At 41.6% G+C, this 22,829-nt stretch overlaps 1 protein-coding gene across 3 annotated transcripts in view; it reads left to right on the forward strand.

Moving 5' to 3' along the window:
* The window catches only part of Hsdl2 (Hydroxysteroid dehydrogenase like 2), a 52,282-nt gene that overhangs the window by 19,232 nt on the left and 10,221 nt on the right, over positions 1–22,829 (forward strand). For all 3 annotated transcript variants that reach the window (XM_076172932.1, XM_076172933.1, XM_076172931.1), the window contains exons 2-4: positions 2,545–2,708; positions 3,647–3,860; positions 22,268–22,473. In XM_076172932.1, the coding sequence (XP_076029047.1) occupies positions 2,545–2,708; positions 3,647–3,860; positions 22,268–22,473 (584 nt within the window). The remainder of the gene's footprint in view (positions 1–2,544; positions 2,709–3,646; positions 3,861–22,267; positions 22,474–22,829) is intronic.

Here is a 22,829-nt window from a genome sequence, read left to right on the forward strand (position 1 = left end):
TACAGTTAAAATCACCCATAATTACTAACTTTCCTCTTTTTTTAAGTACTTCATTTAATAAATGCCTTGTGTCTTCCAACATTTTGGAATGGTCACTCTTTCCAAGACTGTTTTCAGGGGCACATGTATCACTACAAATTTTCTACTTTTCATGACACTATTTCCAACTTATAATCAATTCCACATTATCATTTCCTTCTGTAATTTTTGTCACATTTATGCCTTAGTCAAAAACACGACTCCTTCACCCTGTTTTTCCTTTGTATTTTTAATCCAGTAATTATATAGACCTTGTCCAATACTATTTGGTGGTAGTGGATCTTTAAATTTTGTCTCCATTATTCCCATTATATCTGATTTTTATTCTGCCAGATAATTGTTTAATTCATTTAATCCTGAAATGTCATATGTATAGGTTACTTTTTTTCTTCTTTTTCTGTTTCCTGTGTGGTTATGTGTAAGGGGGATGATTGATGGTCTGTTGAACATTTGAATTTTATTGTACTCACCAATAATGAATGATTATGATGAAATTTGCTGTACCATACGATGAGGATGATTATGGTGACACTGATGTATGGCACACCTTAACTGCTGCTTTACAGCAGTTCAGGCAGTTCCTCTTCAGGCACTTCAGGTGGTGTTATTTTTTCAGGAGGAGGTGTTGTTTCTTCGGGAGAATCAGGAGGTGGTGTAGTATTTTCTTCGGGTGTGGCTTGGTTACTTTTCTTGACCTTCATTAGGAACATAGTTATTGGCAGCTGGCTTCGTTGTTTTTTCATAGTGGTGAAAAGGGTTTTGTATGCTGACATGGATGAATCAATTGCATCTGAGAACTGTAGTGAACGAACCATGTAAGGGTCCCTGATTTAGCTTTCTCTTGCTGTTCCTTTGCTGTTTGCATGAGTTCAGCCAACTGTTCTAGAGTCAGGCCCTCATCCTCTTCTTCTTGTGATGGGTCTTCCTGGTCTTCTGTTTCTTCTTCTTCTGCAGACTTCATCAGCTCTGTCAAATCTTCATCTGTCAGAGGCTGAGAGTGGGTATCAATGAGTTCTTTGAACTCCTTGTGAGTTACATCATCAAAGCCATCACCCCCAATTAACTGCCAGTTTCTTTACCATATCAAGCAGTTCTACCTTCTCATGCAGAGTCATAACCTTTTTCTGTCGCTTAGGTTCCTTGCCAGAAGCTGGAGAAGATGCAGGGTGTTTTGGTGGCATTATAGGGTGTAAATAATACAGGGGTACAGTAATTATGTATATGTAACACACCAAAAACTTGAATTCACAATTCAAACAATCACTTATAGGGTGTAAATAATACAGGGGTACAGTATAATTACATATAACACATCAAAAACTTGAATTCAAACAATTACTTAGAAAACCCGCGCGCGACTGAGAGAGAGAGCTGTTTAGCCTCTCGCGCATGAAGATGCTTGTGACGTCACGTCGTCTGCAGCCAATCAGCAGGAAGGAGAAACGAAAGCTCATAACTGACATTGTTATTTTAAAATTATTTACCAGTTATACTGTATCATCTCTCTTTTCTATTTTTTTATATATACTGACATTATTTCAAAGTTATTTATCAGTTATACTGTATCATCTCTCTTTTCTAATTTCTTATTTTATATTTACTGACATTGTTATTTTAAAATTATTTGCCAGTTATACTGTATCATCTCTTTTCTAATTTTTTTTTTTTTTTTATTAACAGACATTGTTATTTAAAAATTGTTTACCAGTTAGGGTGAATGTGAACATTTTTCTGCTAAAAAATTGCCTAAGAAATTCACGAAATTGCCGAAATTATGAAAAAAAACACTTTGAGAGCAAAAGCCGCGAGTATGCAGGGCCGCGAATGGTGAACCGCGAATAATTTGAGGGTATACTGTATATATATATATATATATATTGGGGGCTGTATTTTAGAATGGAGGGGACTGGAGAGAATGAGAGTTTATGTGGTGGGATCATGGGATTATAAAATGATGTGGTGGGCTAGTGCAATGTAGGACAGAGTTGTTTTAGAATGTGGAGATCAGAGAATGGGAGGTTGTGTAGTAGGCTTTTGTAGGACTTGCAGATGTAGACTCTCAAATCAATTGTCTAAATCCAGCCTGAATGGTACCATACAACTTGAAAATACTGAATGATGTCTAAATGAGTCTCTGAATGTAAATTATATTTTTGAAAAATGTGACAGTTCTTAGTTTTATGCAACTTTTGATTTTCATACTGTTACTTTAATTTCTGATCTGCTACATTGTACATGTTGTATATTGTTATAGTTTTTGGAAGTACTAGATAACTGGTAGTTTCCAGCATTTAGTCAAAAGGGCCTAGAGCACCTGATCAGATGTATTGTTTATACAAGTTTTATGTTTTGTTGCTTTATGTTAATCCAAATAAATGATAATGAAGCACCTTAATCCCCAATGTATTTGGACCAGCACATATGCCCTGAACTATTCTAGATGATGAAAGTTGAAGCAGCCTTGGTTGGTCAAGAACAGAGGTGAAAATTACAAATTGCTTTCAGGAAACTTGCAGGGAGGACGCTGTTCATCACAGGAGCTAGCCGAGGTATTGGGAAGGCCATTGCCCTTAAGGCTGCTCAGGATGGCGCCAATATTGTTATTGCAGCCAAAACAGCTGATCCACACCCCAAGCTCCCAGGCACCATTTTCACTGCTGCTGAAGAGAGTATGTGTGCTTTGTATTTCAGTAAGATTAGTAAAGTGTTTAAAAAATGCATTGATGTTTAGAAGTTTGGAGTTAATATAAAGTAAATTTATATTTTTTGAATACATAAAAGGTAAAGGGAATATGTGTTTAAAATACAATTGCAGTAATGCCTCCTGCATATGCTGTATCAGTAATCTCCTATATATATAATATTTTTACTGATATCATTAGAATTTTACCCATAAAAAGTGGCCTTAACTAACTTCCCCAGTTGTGGGACCCCTCAAATGTAGTAATCTCAGATTGCCTGTGGCTTGAGACTTCCAGTCATAGCTATAAATCACACACCTAACATTTTCAAACGTTGGCCACTACCTAGGATCAGTTCCTGCTTTATCATTACAGTGTAAACATTGTGTGTGCACTGCATTTCTCACTTATGCTGTAGGCCATGTTTGCTTTTGTGGTGGTGCCCTACATAGAGCAGGCCTTGCCATTGCTCTGCCTGTTCATGTGCATTACCATGAGCCCACCTCCACTCAAGAAGAAGAAGAAGTGGGTAGAGATGGAAGGGTGTAAAAAGTGCCATATCTTTCATGGAGTTTTCTTTGGCCCAGTTAGAACTGAATCCTTATAAGCCCTGGAGTGCTGATGGTGTGATCAAAAGTGTGCTGGTCTTGAACTCGCTTAATTGTGGGTTCAAATCCCACACTTTCTGATTCCTAACAAGAACTGTTACCTGCTCCAACAGTCCAAGTGCATTGGGCAAAGATGATGGCTTCGGTTACAGCTACCCACATCCTGGCATAGGCTTCTCACCTTCTATGTCATTTATTGTAGATTTTTGTAATTAATTTGACAAAGGAACTTTAGGAATGAACACATGACTGTAGTGAACAGTTTAATTTTGTATATTTTGAAATTAAGACCATTGAACCTTTTTGTTATTTTGACAGTTGAAGCTGTTGGAGGGAAGGCTCTTCCATGTGTTGTTGATGTACGAGATGAAAGCTCAATTGCCTCAGCAGTGGACACTGCTGTGAAGCAGTTTGGTGGTATTGATATTGTCATCAACAATGCAAGTGCAATTAGCCTTACTGGTACACTTGCCACCCCAATGAAGAAATATGACTTGATGCATCAAATTAACACTAGAGGAACATATCTTGTGTAAGTTTGCTTTGTTGTTTTCATGTCAAGAAGGGTTGTTATAGGGATGAGAAGAATGTTAAACTTCAATAACTTCCATCTGGCATTAGTCAGAACAATTTTCTTACATAAACCAAGGGCTCAGTGACCTCAGCTCACTCTGCTCAGTGACGTCAGCTGGAGTCTGCTCATTGACCTCAGCTTGAGTCTGCTCAGTGACCTCAGCTCAGTCTGCTCAGTGACCTCAGCTCAGTCTGCTCAGTGACCTCAGCTCAGTCTGCTCAGTGACCTCAGCTTGAGTCTGCTCAGTGACTCCAGCTCAGTCTGCTCAGTGACTCCAGCTCAGTCTGCTCAGTGACTTCAGCTCAGTCTGCTCAGTGACCTCAGCTCAGTCTGCTCAGTGACCTCAGCTCAGTCTGCTCAGTGACCTCAGCTCAGTCTGCTCAGTGACCTCAGCTTGAGTCTGCTCAGTGACTTCAGCTCAGTCTGCTCAGTGACCTCAGCTTGAGTCTGCTCAGTGACTTCAGCTCAGTCTGCTCAGTGACTCCAGCTCAGTCTGCTCAGTGACTTCAGCTCAGTCTGCTCAGTGACCTCAGCTCAGTCTGCTCAGTGACCTCAGCTCAGTCTGCTCAGTGACCTCAGCTCAGTCTGCTCAGTGACCTCAGCTCAGTCTGCTCAGTGACTTCAGCTCAGTCTGCTCAGTGACCTCAGCTCAGTCTGCTCAGTGACCTCAGCTTGAAAACTCGTCTTCTGCCGAGGCACCAGCTAGTGAATACCTCTTAACCCCTTCCATATGGTGCCGCCTACATAGGCGGCATGAGGAGCAAGTGGATACGCGAGGCTGCCATATCGGCGTCTTGATTATATTTATTTTAGTTGCCCCTGCATAATGACATACTCTGTAAACTGTCTTCATCACATTTTCTATGGTTATCAAAATTCACGAGTGAAAGATAGAACGATTGATATAAGCGGTGACTATTTTTTATGATGCGAGTATTATGACGAAACATCGTACGTCTGGCAGCTAATGCTGCCCGCGAGATTTTGGCCCGTAGTGAAGTGGTTAAGTTTATTACTTTTTGTGAAGTTTATATCTTCGAATAGTGACAAGTGATTGTGTTGTGTTTTTGTAGTTGTATATGTATAGCACTATACAGTTACAGGTATAAGATAGTGTAGTGTTCTAGTAATTTAGAATCAAAACAGTAGTCTGTTGCTGTACTCCAAAGGTAGGAGTAATAGTATAAGGTAAGCAGAGTAAGCTTTGTGTATTTAGTTTATTTAGTAACCGCTTTTATTTTCTTTTGTTGTTTTGTATTTTCTCTTCGTTGTTTGTATTGCCGAAGGATAAGCAGAATGGTTTGTGAATGTTGTGTGAACCTGGAGGACCATCTCAGGAAGTGTGAGGAGGAAATTCGTCTTCTCAAGAGTGTGCTCTGTGAGAAGAGTGAATCCTCCCCGCAGCCCTGAGAGCATTCCACCCCTTCTACTTCTGACACTGCCATGAGCGAGTGGGGCTCTGTGGGGTCCCGTTTGTTGAGCCTGCATTTGGTGAGCGGGTGCCCTGCAGAGCAACTGCTGGCTCTAGCCAATTGTTTTACTCTGCTGAAGGATGAGGTGGCTGAAAATCAGTTCTTGGTGGTGGGGGACTGTGGTGCAAGGGTATGACGACATCCTGCAGCAGATGACTAAACGATGTTGCAAGCTTGTATGTCAACCGGGCCATGGGATCGCTGATTGTACCCAGACCATCAGGGAGCAAAGGCGGACGAACACGGTTATGATTGTTTATACAGGAAGTAACAATGTGGGTAGGGTGAGATCAGAGGAACTTGTTTGGAATTACAAGGTCCTTCTTCAGGAGATGAAGGAGTGTGGGAGCCATCACGTAGTCTGTGGGATCCTTCCGAGGATCTACGCTGGCTTGTGTTGGAACAGTAGAGCCATAGGGATCAATGAGAGGATATCACAATTGTGCATGTAACTGGGATACCTTGGTATCTCTTTTCTAGGTGCCATAACCTTTATGCTTCTGATGGGATCTACCTTATTCGCAGAGGCAAAGATGTTCATACAAACCTCATTGTGGGAGCTTGTAATGAACTAGTTCCTTTTTTGGGATAGGAACTCAAAGGGAAGGGGAAATAGAGTGTATTGGGGAAAATAGAGTAGGGTATAGTAATAATGTAGAGCAATATGTCAGTGTAGGACAAAATATTTTAGGATATAATGTTGGTAGAGGACGAAATATTACACTAGTATGTAATGTCAAAGGACAAAATATCACTATGAGATGTATCAATAGTGGAGGACAAAATATCAAGATGGGATATAATGATAGTGGAGGGAAAAATATCACAGTGGTATGCAATGATAGTACATACATTTACATATACCAAAGTCTTTTTTCCCCTTACACAGGGGGGGGGGGGTAGCCAAAAAGAAAAAGGCATAGAAACCATTCCCCCCCATGCCATCCCCTACATATTCCACTCCCCTCCACCTTCCTCCCTCTCATCTTGGCACCTCCTGGATGATGGTCATCCCTGCATCTTGTCCACTGCCCTGGGTCAGAAGAAGTGTCACCAGACACAGCACATCCACAGCAAGGCTGCTTCATTAATTCAGCGACCCCCCATATCTGTCCCCTCATGCAGAAAAGGAGAAGACAGGGGGAAATCCCTTTGGGCTGCGTCAAATTATATCTCGTACATACTTCCTTACCCCCCATCCTCCACCCACTCCCCCCTCATGCATCACAGCACCATCCACACACAACCCCTCTCCATTCACCCCCATATTCTGTCCTCTCCCGTCCTTCCTCAACAGACATTCCTCTCTTTTGTAATGCCCCTTTTACCCCATCCATCCATCTCATCCTAGGATGCCCCCTCATATTCACACCTTCCACCTCTGCCTTCCACACCTCTTTTACTAATCTTTCTTAACTCATTCTTTCCATGTGTCCAAACCATCCTAATACTCTTTCATCAACCCTATCTCCCAACTCACTTTCCACCCCAGTTCTCCTCACCACCTCATTTCTCACTCTGTCCAGCCTAATAACCCCTATCATACTTCTCAGACATCTCATCGCAAACACATTCAAACTCCTTCTCTCTTCCTCTCTTATGTTCCATGCTTCCACCTCGCACATTGCTGTCGGCACAATTACTCCATATAATCTCCTCTTAGCATCCATTCCCAGGTGTCTATTTCTCATAACACTTTTTAATCCACTAAGGCATTTACTCACTTCTCTCAATCTACATTCTACCTTCACCCCCACTCCCTTTCCTGCCCCAGTCACACCCAAGTATCTAAAACTATCCACTTCCTCCAGTCTCTCTCCCTTAATGCTCGCTTCCAGCCTGCTGTCACTCTCCCCTTGTACACCTCGTCACCTTACTTTTGCCCACATTTATCTTCAGCTTCCTTCTTTCACACACCTTCTCAAACTCTGTCACTAACTTCCTCAATCCCTCCTCTGATCCTGCCACAAGTGCAGTGTCGTCAGCAAACAACTGGCCTGTTTCCCACTTTTCTCCATTTTCTTCAACCATTTCCAACCCCCAACCCACCACCCTTGCATTTACCTCTCACCACCCCATCTATATATAAATTGAACAGCCAAGGCGACATAACACATCCCTGATGAAGTCCCACCTTTACCTCAAACCACTCGCTCTCCATTTCTAATCCATGTTAACACAAGCTCTACTACTATCATAACACCTGACTGCTCTTAATAGCTTTCCTCCTATCCTATATATCTGCAATACCTCCCACAGTGCCTTCCTGTCTACCCTGTCATAAACCTTTTCCAAATCCATAAAAGCCCAAAAACCATCCTTACCTTTTCCTAAAGCTTTCTCACATATCTGTCCTACCACAAAAATCTGATCTACACAACCCCTGCCTGTCCTAAAACCACACTCTTCCTCACCAATTACTCCCTCTGATCCTCTCCTAATCATCTTAATCAAGACCCTCCCATAAGCCTTCCCAACTACACTCAAGCTGATCCCTCTGAAACTACTACACTCACACTTGTCCCCCTTTTCCTTGTAAAGCGGAACTATACAGGCACTCCTCCAGTCCTCCGGCACTCTACCCTCTCTTAAACATACATACATACATATACCAAAGGCTTTTTCCCCCTACATGGGGGGTAGCCAAAATGAAAAAGGTAAAGAAACCGCTCCCACCCATTCTATTTCCTATATATTCCACTCCCCTCCACCTCCTCCCTCCCTCTTATCTTGGCACTTCTTAAACAAACATTAAATAACCTTACCAGCCAGCCCACCATAACTGTACCTCTGTTTTTCAGATATTCTGCATGGCATCCATCCAACCCAGGTGCCTTACCTGCTCTCATCATCTTAACAGCTACTTTCACTTCATCTTTCCCTGTTTCTCCTCCATTTTCCTCACTCATCATTGTCATTTTCTCAGCGCTTCCCACTGCAACTACCTTTCCCTCCCTATCCTCCTTCACATTTAGCAACTCCCTAAAATACTCTACCCACCTTCCTCTCACTGCCTTCTCTTTCATTATCATCTCTCCATCTCCACCTTTTACTTGTTCTTCTTTACTTGATTCACCTCCCTTTTCTCTATTAATTTCCTTCCAAAACATCTTTTTATTACTTTCAATTTTTTTTTGTCATACTCTTACCCCATCTCACATCTGCTCTCCTCTTTGCTTCCTTTATCTTATGCTTAACTTCCCTTCTCTTTACTTCGTACCTCTCATACGATTCCCTCGTCCTATTTTGTAGTCAATCTATGAAAGCTTGCTTCTCTTCTACATCCTTCTTTGCTTTCTCATCCCACCACTCACTACCCTTCCTTCTATTTCCTCCCACCCTCCTTGTTCCACACAACATCTTTGCACACCTTATGATTCCCTCCTTCAATCATCCCCATTCCTCCTCCACTCCTAGTTCTAATCTATCCTTCACTCCCTCCCACTCCTCTCTCAGCTTCTTTTTCTACTCCCTCTCCTTGTCTTTCTCATTTAAGCAGTTCACTCCGAGTACCTCCCTACCTTCTGCCATTTTCCTCTTTCTCCACGTATTCTCTACTCAATTTACCTTCCAGAAAATGATCCGATATTCCCCCACTCTCTCCCCTGGTCACCACTATATAGTCCATTAACGCTCTATCTGCCACACTTCCCTCCACCACTCTCTCCCATGTGTATTTATGCTTGACTTTCTTTCTAAACACTATCTGCTATCATCAACTCTCAAGACACATCACCATCAATTCTCCACTACAATTTTTACCTGGAACTCCATACTTCCCAATCACTCCGTCTATTGGTTTGTTTCCTACCCTAGCATTAAGGTCTCCCAATACAACTACATTGACATTTCTCCCTAATCCCTCTATGCACTCATTTAAATCTACCCAAAAAGCCTCCCTTTCCTCTATGCTCTTCTCACTACCAGGCCCATACGCACTTACAAAAACCCACATCTCCCTTCCCAGCTTCACCTTCATCCACATCAACCTTGAAGAAACCTCCTTCCACTCCACTACATGCTTACCTATCTCTTCACTTACTAGTATAGCCACCCCTTCTCTCCCTCATCCCCTCTTCACTCCTGAGAACCTCCCAACTACACTCCCAAACTCACACTCGCCCCTCCCTTTCATTTTAGTTTCACTCAAAGCCAGCACATCCATCTTTCTTCTCACAAACATACTGCCTATCTCTTCCCTTTTACTCTCATCTGTACCACATCCATGCACATTAAAAGACCCAAACCTTAGGGTACTGGTTAGAAAACTCCCAGACCCTCTTATGCCTTTACTTTTTTAGGAATTTGTGATAGTGGAGGACAAAATATCATGGTAGGATATAATGTCAGTGGAGGACAGTATATAATTTTAGGAAGGGATGCTGGACAGAATGTCGGTAAACAACAGGTGGCTGGTGTGGAATGCGGTGACATAGGGGGGAAAAGTGTACATAGGAGATAGAATGATCATGAGGGACCAGATCTCTGTGATGGGGCAAATGTCCATGAGGCATTGAATGTCAATGAAGGACCAAATCTTAATATAGAGCAATGTGTCAATAAAGAACAAAATCATAATGTAAGGTATGATGTTGAAATACAAAATGTTTCAAAAAGAAATAATCATGAGTTTCTTAATACCATGTACTTTAATGCTCATAGCATGGTTAAATGGTAAAGAGTTTGAAACTGGATTTAATATTGCTGGATTTAAACACTTTCATCAGAACAGAAACCACAAGAAAGGTGGGGGTCTTCTCTTGTACATTAAAAACAATGTTCATGCCTGTGTTTTAGAGAAAGTAAAACAAGATACATATGATAGTTTGTGGGTAGAATTAACCCAAACAAATGGACAAAAAATGAATGTAGATGTAATATATAGGCCAAAAAAATTATCATTAGCAGATGATAAACTGTTGTTTCAAGAACTGTCTAGGTTTTGCAACCAGGACTTATTGATAATGGGTGATTTCAATTTTACTGACATTGATTGGATGACCCTTGAACATGGCCATATAAGTAGTCACTTGATAGATTTTCTTGGTGACAATTACTTAGTTCAGCATGTAAAAGAGCCCACAAAGATAGAAGAGACAAAGCTTGGAAAAGATGGAAGAGCCAAAAAAAGGCTAAATGGCAAACATACATTAAACTGAGAACTGAATACGTAGACATACGAAGAGAGGAAAAAAGAAACTATGAAAAAGATATAATAGCAAAATGCAAAGATCAACGTAAACTATTTTACAGATATGTGAATTTTTACACTGAATGAGAAATAATGGTCTCAAACTGTCAGGAAATAGATTTAATTTGGAAGTGGGTAGAAACAACTTTGCCAGTCATGCAGTTGATTAATGGAATAGACTTCCTGCAGAGGCAGTGCAATGTAGTTCAGTTCGAAGCTTTAAGATTCATTTAGATAAACATCTAAGCAAGATGGTGTAATGACTGCCATTTATTTTATGTGGATAGGAGGTAAAGGGAACACAGGCTGAGGGAAATACTTTTATTCCTGACTAGTTTCGCCTGAGTGGCTTCTTCTCTGAAGAAGCCACTCATTCAAAACTAGTCAGGAATAAAAGTATTTAACTCAACCCATGTTCCCTTTACCTCCTATTCACATTCGTCACAATGTATACACATTTATTTTATATTATTTTTGTTATTGTTTGTCTGTTTATTATTTGCTTGATTTCCATTAATTATTATTTATCTGCCAATTTATTATTATTTACTATAGTCGAACCTCGAAAGCCTGGACCCTCATATGACCGGTCAAAATGAACAAAGGGCCGACTTTTCAAGCAAAGTTCCCTATTTGTCCGGTAGGTGGCAGCGACAGCCGTACATGTGTACTCAAACCCTGCCCAGTCAAGCCGCCACTAGGGCTACCATTTCATAGAATTTTGTACCAAAACGTAGTAAAATAGCGGCATGTGGCAACTGCACAAGGACATGAGGAATTTTTTTCTACATATCAGTGGGCTGTTAAAAACATTCAAAAACTCAAACTTTTGTTTAAAAATCATAGAACTAGTTATCAAATAATAAATGGTACATCAAAATATGACTTTTATTGGTAATTGTGTTACTTATAAAATATTATACCCCAAAAGATATGTCTTTACCATATAGAAAAAAAATTCTTCGCTAAAGTTTCAGCTTTCTTTTAGTGATAATAATATAGAAAAAAAATTTATATCTTACTGAATATGTTAGGACATGGGGGCCTTATATACATTCAAGAATAAAAAAAATAGAACGAACATTTTGTCAAAGTTTGACAAGTATATCTTGCTATGAAAGTGTGCACACGCCCGAGAAAAATGTATACCCCGGTATGGCAACACTTCCATTCTACACGGCAGTGTAGAAAGCGCGGCTGCCGCCACTGTCCTGCGTGCATACCTTCCGATATTTACAGTGTACGTAATAAAAAAATACAGTACAGTACACTGTATATACAGTACATTTACATGCCTGTATTACAGTTGTTATTACAGAATTATTAGTATTATAGCATTATTATTACAGTGTTAGAGTATTATTTCCTATGTGTTTCTATGCCATATACATTATCTATACGTATACCGCTATGGAAATCTACGGTTGTTAGGGCGATATTTTCGATGACCGGACCACCCTTTCCCCCAATTAGTCCGGGCTTTCGAGGTTCGACTGTATTTACATGTTTGATTATTATCCAACTATACCTATGCATTTAATTATTTTATTTATTACAGTGAGTCCTCCTTATACGGTAATTCTTTATCCGGTAAATTCACAGTTACGGTATTTGGTAATTACTACCCTCGATTCTATTTACTGTAAGAAAAATTCACAGATACGGTATCCACTCGTGTTTTGGAGGTAAAATTAGATATTTTGAAGAGGAAAGAGCAGGGAGAAGGTACATCTGCCATAAGTCGAAAATTGGGTTCGGTATACGGTAATTTAAATTTGCGTTAAGGTTTTCAGGAACGCATATGTACCGCATAACGAGGACTCACTGTATTTCTATCATTATGATTTTTATTTTATCTTATTTTATTTTATTTTTGTTATCATTATTATATATATTTTTTTTTGCATCCGAACTAGTTAATGACCAAAAGGTCTCCTGTTGGCCTGCTCTGCCTTTGTAATCCTTTGTAATCTTTTTTCCCACTTATAAGGGAGGTAGCCAAGGTCAAAAGGCATAATTCCATCCTCATCCATTTCATTCCCACCCACTCCACTCCTACTCCCTCCATCTTTTCTTGGCTCCTCATGGATGTTGGGTCATCCCTCCATCTTGATCATTGATCTGGGTCAGAAGCATTGCAGCAAGACACAGCAAGGCCACTTCATTTAATTGGTGACTTGTGGGCCCCTTCATCCCCTTGTGCAGAAAAAAAAGCATCATCCATACACAACCCTTCTCCACTCTCCCCTTTCTTCTGTCTTTTCCCTTCCTTCCTCAACACCCCTTTTACCCCATCCATCTCAGCCTCAGTTGCCCCCGCCTGTTCACTCCATCCATCTCTACCTTCCAGACTTCATTTACTAATCTTTTTTCACTCGTCCTTTCCATGCATCAAAACCATCCTAGTACTTTCATCTACCCCATCTCCCAACTCCTTTTCCACCCCTGCTCTCCTTCTCACCTCCTCATTTCTCACTCCATCCAGCCTAATAACCCCTACTATACTTCTAAGACGTTTCATCTCAAACATATTTAAATGCTTCCTCTCCTATGTTCCTTCATACAATCTATTCTTAGTATCCATTCCTAAATGTCTATTTGTCATTACAGTTTTCAATCCCCCAAGGCATTTACTTGCTTCTGTCTACCTACATTCTATCTACACCTCTCCACACAATTTTCTTAGATATGCTAAATTTGGTTCAATATGCTGTTCACTCCCTGTCCAGACAGCAGCACAACATAGCCTTCTTGAATGATATGTGAGCCAGGCTGGAGACCATTGCCAGTTACCAGGAGACTGTAGGTTTCCTGCAAGAATGGCCAAGATGATGGATTGATTGATTACTTTAAAACACAAATCATCACTATTTTAAGTTCGTATTAATAAATCATGAGAGAGCATTTCTTCTGAATGGAAAATTTTCTTGAATGAAAGGAAGTGTGTATCATACAGGGTGTGGCATAAGTAACGCCCTTTGTTTAAGTGAAACAAAATTAAAGCCTTTTTAACTATCTTTTATCTTTTTGAACATGAATGTATTCCACAGGTTAATAGATTAATATATTAACAAAATTAATAGAATGCTTATTGGGTTCAATAATGGTCAATAAAAATAAAATCAAACCAACTTTAAGAAAAAAAAAATAAAAGTTACAAAAGCTGTGGACCTTTAAAAATTAGTCATTTATTTGAGATGTTCAAAATGTTCCCCTTCATGTTCCATACAATTTTGAACTCTACCAGCAACACTTTTACAAACTTTTTGACACACTTCAATGGTAATTTCATGAAATTTATCTGAAATTGCATTCTTTAATTCTGGAATTGTTTTCGGCTTAAGATTGTAAACCTGATCTTTCAATACACCCCACAAAAAAAATCCGGTGGTATTATGTCTGGTGATGGTGGTGGACATTCAATTGGTCCTCTTCGTCCTCTCCATCTACCTTCAAAATTTTCATTTAACCATTCCCTAACTTTTATCCTTTAATGGGGAAGTGCGAACACTCCTATCACTGATTGCTAACTCTGCAGAAAGACGCCTACTGGATTTTTGAGGAGAACGCAGCAACGATTCTTGTAGTTCATTGGACTTTACTAAGCTTGTTGCAACAATTGGCCTGCCCGCTCTTTGAGCATCACTTACACTTCCTGTGGATTCAAATTTTCTAATCAAGCTTGTGATATTTCGGCTTTGCACCCTTGGGATGTTAAATTCAACTGATAACAATCTTGCAGTTTCAGCACCATTTTGTTTTGATAGTACAATTGAATAGCTTTTACTCACTGTTCCTTTTTTATCTCATGGTTGTATAAAATATCTGAAAAAATAGAAATTTAGCAATTAATTAAAGAAAATATACATTATAAGATTAAAAAGTAAAAAGGGCATTACTTATGCCTCACCCTGTATGAATATGGTACAGCATAAACCTAGTAGCTATGTATTCCACCCACTGCTTATGCAGTGTATCACGTCCCTCTGATATACATCTATCTCATGTACCTGGTAGGAAATTCTCACCATATACCAAGCTGGAAATGTATGACTTGTATTCTTATCAAAGTCAGAGGAAGGATGAAAAATTGGAATTGTCAACAGAAAAATTTATTACCATGAAATATTGAAACACCAAATAATTATTTAATTACCATCACAAAAATGGGAGTGGAAAAGGAGATGATAGATAGGGCTAATGAAAGATTATTGGGATGTTTTGGATACATGGAAAGAATGAGTGATGAGAGATTAGTAAAAGAGGTGTGGAAGGCAGAGGTGGAGGGAATGAACTTGAGAGTACGACTGAGGATGAGATGGATGGGGTGAAGGGGGCATTGAGTAAGAGAGGAACGTCTGTTAAGCAAGGGAGAAGGCATGAGGTAGGGATGAGTGGATAATTACTCTGTATGGATAATACTGTTATGTAAGGAAGGGGGTGCTTATGTGTGAATGATATTTTGATGCAGTCCAAAACGGAAGGAAATGGGTGGGAATAGGTGTGTGCTATATTAGCTACCTTCCTTATAAGGGAGAAAGAAGCTCTTGGTATATAGAGAGGTAGACAAAGGTATTCAGCGAGGGAGTGATTAACAGGTAGAGGTGTTGGGTATGCATGTAGAGAGTTCTGGTAATTCTAGTCAACTGGGGACTGGAGAACACACAGGCATCATGTAGTTGTGAAGAGACTCCTGACAACTAGTCTGCTGGGTACTGGAGAAGAACATACACAGGCATCATGTAGTACTGAAGAGAGTACTGGTGATTTTAGTCAGCCAGAGAATGAAGAACATACATAGGCATCGTGTAGTCATTAAGAGAGTCCTGACAACTCTAGTTGGCCGGGGACTGGAGAAGAATATACACAGGCATTATGTAGTCATGCAGAGAGTCCTGATGGCTTTAGTTGTGTGGGATCTAGAGAAGAACATACACAGGCATTGTGTAGTTATGAAGAGAGTCCTGATGACTAATCAACTGGTGACTGGAGAAGAACATACACATTCATTGTGTAGTCATGAAGAGAGTCCTGACAACTGGTCAGCCAGAGCTGGCAAAGAACATTTACTGGCTGATAGAGGAGGGAGCCACTTCCTCCTTGGTTGACTATATATTTCATCCTTTCACAAAAGCATCTTGCATTACCTTATATCCCTTTTCTTGATTATATCACCAACTGCACACCTAAACAGTGTGTCAGGCACCCCAGTATAGGACATATTTCAGACATTCAAGTAGGACGTTTGGAACATTGAATTGAATCTATTTTTTACAACTCCCCTCTCTCTCACTTCACACCATCACACACCACCCCACAATGCACATCACCATTAAATGACATTAAATATTCTTCAACGCAATATGCAACACATTACATATATATACATAAGAGATAATATATATATAGACTATACACACAAGATTTGAATATTCACACAAGGTTGTTGACAATGACAGACATGAAATGTTTTATTATATTCACACTAGGGCATAACACAGTGCATGTGATAGTCTTCCTGTTCATGATACAATTGATCTACACATACATATACTAATGGCTTTTCCCCCCTTACAAGGGAGGTAGCCAAAAACTGACATAAAATCCACTCCTACCCATTCCATCCCCACATACTCCACTCGCATTAACCCCCATCCATTCAATCCATCCATCTCATCCTTGGTTGCCCCCTCATGCTCACTCCCCCTTCCTCTGCCTTCCACACCTCTTTTACTAATCTTTCTTCACTCATTCTCCATGTGTCCAAATCATCCCAATACTCTTTCATCAACCCCATCTCCCAACTCCCTTTCTACCCTTGCTCTCTTCCTCACCTCCTTGTTCCTCACTCTATCCAGCCTAGTAACCCCTGCCATAATTCTCAGGCATTTCATCTCAAAACATTTAAATTCTTCCTCTCTTCCTCTCTTATGTTCCATGTTTCTGGCCTATACAATGCTGTCAGCACAACCACTCCTTCATACTATCTCATATTAGCATGCATTCTCAAATGTCTATTTCTCATTACACTTTTTAATCCACCAAGGCATTTACTTGCTTCTCTCAATCTACATTCTACCTCCATTCCTTTTCCCACCACATTTGCTCCCAAGTATCTGAAGCTATCCACTTCCTCCAGTCTCTCTCCCTTAATACTCTCTTCCAAGTTGCTGCCACATTCTCCCCTTGTACATCACATTTCCTTTCTTTTACCCACATTTATCTTCAACTTCCTTCTTTCACACACACTCCCAAACTCTCACTAACTTCCTTAATTCCTCCTCAGATCCTGCCACATGCACAGTGTTATCAGCAAACAACAACTGGCTTATCTCCCATTTTTCTCCATTTTCTTGAACCATCTCCAATCCCCACCCCATTACCTTTGTGTTTACCTCTCACACCACCCCATCCTTGTATAAATTGAACAGCCAAGGCAACATAACACATCCCTGGTGAAATCCCACCTTTACCTCAAACCACTCGCTCTCCATTTCTAATTCAAACAGAGGCTCTACTCTCATAAAGACTCTTGACTGCTCTTAACAGCTTTCCTTTTATCCCATATATTTGCAATACCTCCTACAGTGTCTTCCTGTCTACCCTATTGTAACCATTTTCCAAAACCACAAAGGCCCAAAAACTATCCTTACCCTTTTATACAGCTTTCTAACATATCTGCCTTTCTTAACCCATTGACGACGGGGCGGGTGTAGGCTTGGCGGCACCGTATTCCGGGCAACAGAAAATGAGCGGTAACGCTCATGCCGGCGGCTCTACAGTGGCGGACGACATTGTATAGTCCTCACACAATAATTTCCTTTCGTGTCTGTTTGCCTTCTTTGGCGATACAGCTTTGTATATAAAATACTTTCGAGGTTGATAAGGTTGAGTTTATGAGGCATATTACTTGAGAATCGGCCATGATAATGATACATTATATGATATATTATATAATTTATTATCAAGTACTAGATATATTACAATATGAAATTGTCTAATACTATTTTGTCTTTTACTGAAGCCTGTAAACATTACAGCAAATTGATTTATTGTTTATGCATTTATAGATGTCATCCCGTCGTTTGGGACAGTGTTTTACGTCAAATTTTTCCACCCGTTTTCTGTTCGGCTTTTGGTTCTCATCATTTTCTTCTTCTTCTTCTTCTTCTTCTCCGCCAAAGACCTCTGAACTGTCAATCCATCTTCTATTCTTTAGCTCATCCTCTTCAATAGCGACACTCTCTCGAGAACAGAAAATCTTTATTTAGTTGAATACATGGATTGTTTTATATACTATTTGGAATGTATTGGTTTCACCAATATGTTTTACCATATTGGTTACTCAGCCTCTCAACCACGTCAAGGTTCATTCCATCTGAGAGGTCCCTATCCACTAAACCTATAAAAAAAAAAAATCTATCCTATTCTATTAGCTGCCTCCCACCTGCACGTCAGCCTGTGCTACTGGAGGCCGTGGTGGTGGTTGAAGCAAAAGGCAGGGCAGAAGCTGAGGTTACACTCCTTGCACATATACCTCACCATCTTCCTCTTCTTTGATTGCTCCCAGCAGCCATGGCAGCGTCGGAACTTCCGGTCAGGTGTGTCCACCAGGATATGGACCCGCGTGTCCATACCGTTGGCAGATGGAGGGACCGAGGGGGTTCTGGAGCGACCTCTCCGACGGTCAAAGTTCAGCAGTCTATCCACCAGGCCAAGCCTCATATTTTTCTGGGATGTTGTTCCACCCAGCTGCTTGTACAGACTGTACGTATTGACTATGAGGCAATCAAACAAATGGTAGAAAAGCTTGATGTACCACTTGTTTACCTTCCTGGGGATAGCATAATACTTTGCAAGCTGGTCGGAGAGGTCGACCCCCTTCATACCGTTGCAATAGTCCACCACTGCCTTCGGTTTTACCTTCACGTTCCCTCTCCTGTCCTGGCCGGCTTCCGTAGTCTCACTGGTGTGAGCAGTGGAGAGCATGGTGACAACTCTCTTGTCCTTCCACTGGAGTGCCAACATCCCTGTTTTAGTGGACCGGAAGTCAATATCACCCCGCCTATTGGCCTCCAGATCACGTGGCATGTACTTACGGTTCAGCCGTACAGTGCCCACCACGTTTGTCCTCCTGGACTGCAGGTAGTGGTAGAGGGAAGGGGAACTGTACCAGTTGTCCAAGTACAAATTATACCCCTTATCCAACAGTCTGGCACACTCCATCAGTTGGACGACAACTTTCTGGGAGGTTGGCACATCTCCCCTGTTCTCCTGCCCCATATATATCTTGAAGGAGCATGTGTAGCCAGCTGCTGGACCGTCACTCACGCAGAGCTTATAGGCTTTGAAGCCAAAGCGGCCCCTCTTGGTGGGGTTGTACTGAATTGCGTGGTGACGCCCTCGGTACCGCAGGATGGACTCATCAACAGTGATTTCTCTGCTGGGCACGTAGGCTGAACGGAACGTCTCAGTGAAGGTATCAATGATGGGGCGGAGCTTCCAGAGCTTGTCATTGTCAGGTTGTTCCTCGTTGTTGGTGAAGTGCAGGTGGGTGGCAATCTTGCTGAAAGTATCACGAGGCATACTTTTTCTAAAAATATTGACTCCCAAGTACTCGTCTCTCGACCAGTAGTCCCGCTGGTCTGGGAGCCTGTGGATGCCCATCAATATCTTCAGTCCCATAAACGTCCTTATGTCCTTTGGTGTTATTGGCTCCCAATCCTTCATGTGGCTGGAACTGGTGGGTGGGTGCTGCTGAGCATATCTGTTGGTTTCATCAGCCATGATGTCCAACAGATGGTCTGGGAAGAGGGTCCTAAAAATATCCCAGGCAGATGATTCCTCATCCAGGGGTGGTGTTACACCTGGATAGGCTGAAAAACCATTCACCCGTGGGATATTTTGTGCCTTTTTCCACACGAAGGATGGGGTCCCGGGAGCATTCCTCTTGAACATATCCTGACGTATATTGGCAAGAGGGACGTCAGATGGGATTGAATCCTGCGAGGTGTTAGGGTCGTTGTCTGATGGGGTGAAGTCCACAAAATCCAAGTCAGACCACTCCTCTTCTTCTGACGAAGAGTTGTCCGACCGAAGCTGCAAGGCATCGTCACCCCCTGTATCCAGCTCCAAGTCAGAGTCTGGGACCTGAAAATATACAAAATAGATCACATAAAATATGCATCTCGCACGTGTATGTGAAAACTGTCACACATTTATATTACAATCAAAATAATTACATTTCAAACATAAATTTTCACACTTACATTTGTGGCAGGTTGTTGAGATGTAGCAGGAGGACGAGTAACAGGTGCCGGGTCGTCTACCTCCGAGTCAGAGTCAGGTCTAGGGGTTGAAGGTCGTCGGGTCCTCTTCTTGGCTCTAACACCAGAAGTGGAAGGCTGACCTGAGCCAGGGTCAGCCCCAGAACGGGCAGGGGTTGAGGTAGGAGTTGAGGTTGAGGCAGGAGGAGGTCGAGTAACAATTGCCGGGTCGTCAACGTCAGAGTCAGGCCTAGGGGTTGAAAGTCGCTGGGTCCTCTTCTTGGCTCTAAGACCAGAAGTGGAAGGCTGAGCTGAGCCAGGGTCAGCACCAGAACAGGCAGGGGTTGAGGAAGCGGTTGAAAGTTGCTTGCGTGGCATGATGTCAGGCTAGCGAGTGGCGAGAGAGGCCTAGGATCTCCTGTTGTAACCTCGGTTGGGGGGTAGGGGGGTAGGGGGGGAAATGGAGTTAGAAAGCATACCCCCCTCCCATGATATCCCCTTCACTAATTGGTGTAAGGAAAGTGGGATAGGGGGGGGGGGGTAGGGTGGGAAATGGAGTTAGGAATCATACCCCCCTCCCCCCCTCCCCATTGGCTCCAGTTCGTGTATGGGAGGTGGAGGAGAAGAGAAACGGGGGTAGAGGAGGGAATCCCCCCTCCCATGGGATAGGGGGGGAGCATACCCTCCATCCCCCCCCTCCCCACTGTTTCAGGTTCGCGTGTGGGAGGTGGAGGAGGAGAGGGATGGGGGGAACAATAAGTAGAACGAATAAAAAATAAATAATAAATAAATAAAATAAAATAAATAAATAAATAAAAAATAAATAAATAAATAAATAAAAAATATGGCATGCATGTATGATATCCCGTCGTTTCGGAAGAGAAATCATCAATACATGTTGCCCGGCGTTAGTACCAAAACAACTCGTGCAGCTATGTATGACTTCCCCGTCGGCAAGTGTCATGTCATCTATACATGCCCCCGTCGTCTGTGGCAATTCTGCTATGACATGTATACATGATACCCGTCGTGAATGGGTTAAAGAGATTTTGGGTGAGGAAGCTGATATTGATAAACTTTTTGGATTTTTAAAAGAAACAAATCTTTTCAATGAAATTGAGATCTCTATCAAAACAATTTTATTTACTTCTACTTTTTATCTATTCATTTTTTAACCAAATTTAATGATTTTATAATTTTATCAAATTTTAATCTTTTACCCACTCTTCACCAATCAGTCATGATGGCACTGAATGACCTCCTCGGTCCCAGTGCCTGGCCACTGGCTTAAATATCATACCATAACCATAACATATCTGCCTTACCACAAAAGTATTATCAGTGCAACCCCTACATGCCCAAAACCCTCACTGTTCCTCACCAATTACTCCCTCTCTTCCTCTCCTGATCATCTCGATCAAAAACCTCCCATAAGCCTTCCCAACTACACTCAACAAACTGATCCCTCTGAAACTACTACACTCACACTTGTCCCCTTTTCCCTTGTAAAGTGGAACTATACAGGCACTCCTCCAGTCCTCCAGCACTCTACCCTCTTTTAGACAAACATTAAACCTCACCAGCCAGTCCACCATCACTGTACCTCCCTTTTTTAGACATTGTGTAGCCCCAAAGGGGCTACAAAGAGTAGGATGCCTAGTCTTATCCCCATCCCATTTTTGTTGCCTTTTCTGACTCAAGTGGGAAAATCTCGGTGGCACTATTCTTTTCCCCCACACTCAGAAATGGAGTGGATGTTAGTCCAACAGTCCATTGCCTCAGGTCTCATGCAGGGTACCCACCGCTTCCAGGTGACCAGCAATAGACCACAAGTTGATCAAGGTTCTGGACCCTTGGAGTTACACCTGTGGGTAGAGGTAGGGAAAGAGTATGGACTTCAGAGAAGTCTGATGAATATATATGACATATAAAGGGTGTTATAGACTGTGACATAGCTACTTACAGGCTCCACATGTTGATGCCTAGAGTGGATGTTGTTTGTTCTGGCAACCGTTTCAAAGGGATCATCAGTGTATACTTGCACTTGGTCAAACATTTCCTTGCCCTCTGCCACCTCTCTCCAAGACCCATTGACATCTTGCCTCCATCTGGACATGTAGCCATGAGAAGCCTTGGTCTCTGGACTGTGCTTCTCTCCACCTGTTTACACAAGGAGAACGGTCATGTTGTGACTAGTCCCCTCTAACTACTACTACTAAGAGGCAGTGGCATACAGTCTCACTAATGCAATGCAGACTACTGTCCAAATTTTCCTCCTATAGGGATGAATGGGAGAGCCCAAGGACTATTCCTAATTGCTATGGTGCTGCAGGTTTTCATACAGTAATGTTCAAGGCAATGATTATTATTATAACCCACTATAGGCTGTTTAGTTCTATTTCTTATGAACTGGTCATTTATATAGTGTTTTTGCAGGTCCAAATTGTGTGTGCCTCACTTACTGAAGAGTATCAACCCTCACATCCTCAATATATCACCACCTTTGAGCATGTCACCACGCTGGTTTAAGGATCATGTAGCATACACTATGGCCAAATATGGGATGTCCATGTGTGTGCTTGGTATGGCTGAAGAATTCCGACAAGATGGAATTGCTGCTAATGCACTGTGGCCAAAGACAGGTGTTGTGTATTTTCCTAATTATATTTCATTGTAAGGCAGATGTACAAGAAGTTTAAGTAAGGAATAAGGATATCTTCTTGGGTTTTATGGATTTGGAGAAGGGATGTAACAGTGTTGACAGAAAGGCATTATGGGATGTGTTAAGGATGTATGGAATAGGAAGATATCTGTTGAGGGCAGTCAATTTTTTTTTTACATGAAAGTAGACCTTGTGTGAGGGTAGAGAATGGAGAGAGCCATTGGTTTGAGGCAAAGATAGGGCTGCATCAGGGTTGTGTAATGTTACCATGGTTGTTCAATGTTGCATGGAAGGGGTGGTGTAGGAGGTAGGTGCAATGATGATGAGTAAGAATTT

This window comes from Oratosquilla oratoria, chromosome 33 (genome assembly GCF_046742065.1).
Source record: "Oratosquilla oratoria isolate Oo_2021 chromosome 33, ASM4674206v1, whole genome shotgun sequence".
Taxonomy (NCBI): Eukaryota; Metazoa; Arthropoda; class Malacostraca; order Stomatopoda; family Squillidae; genus Oratosquilla; species Oratosquilla oratoria.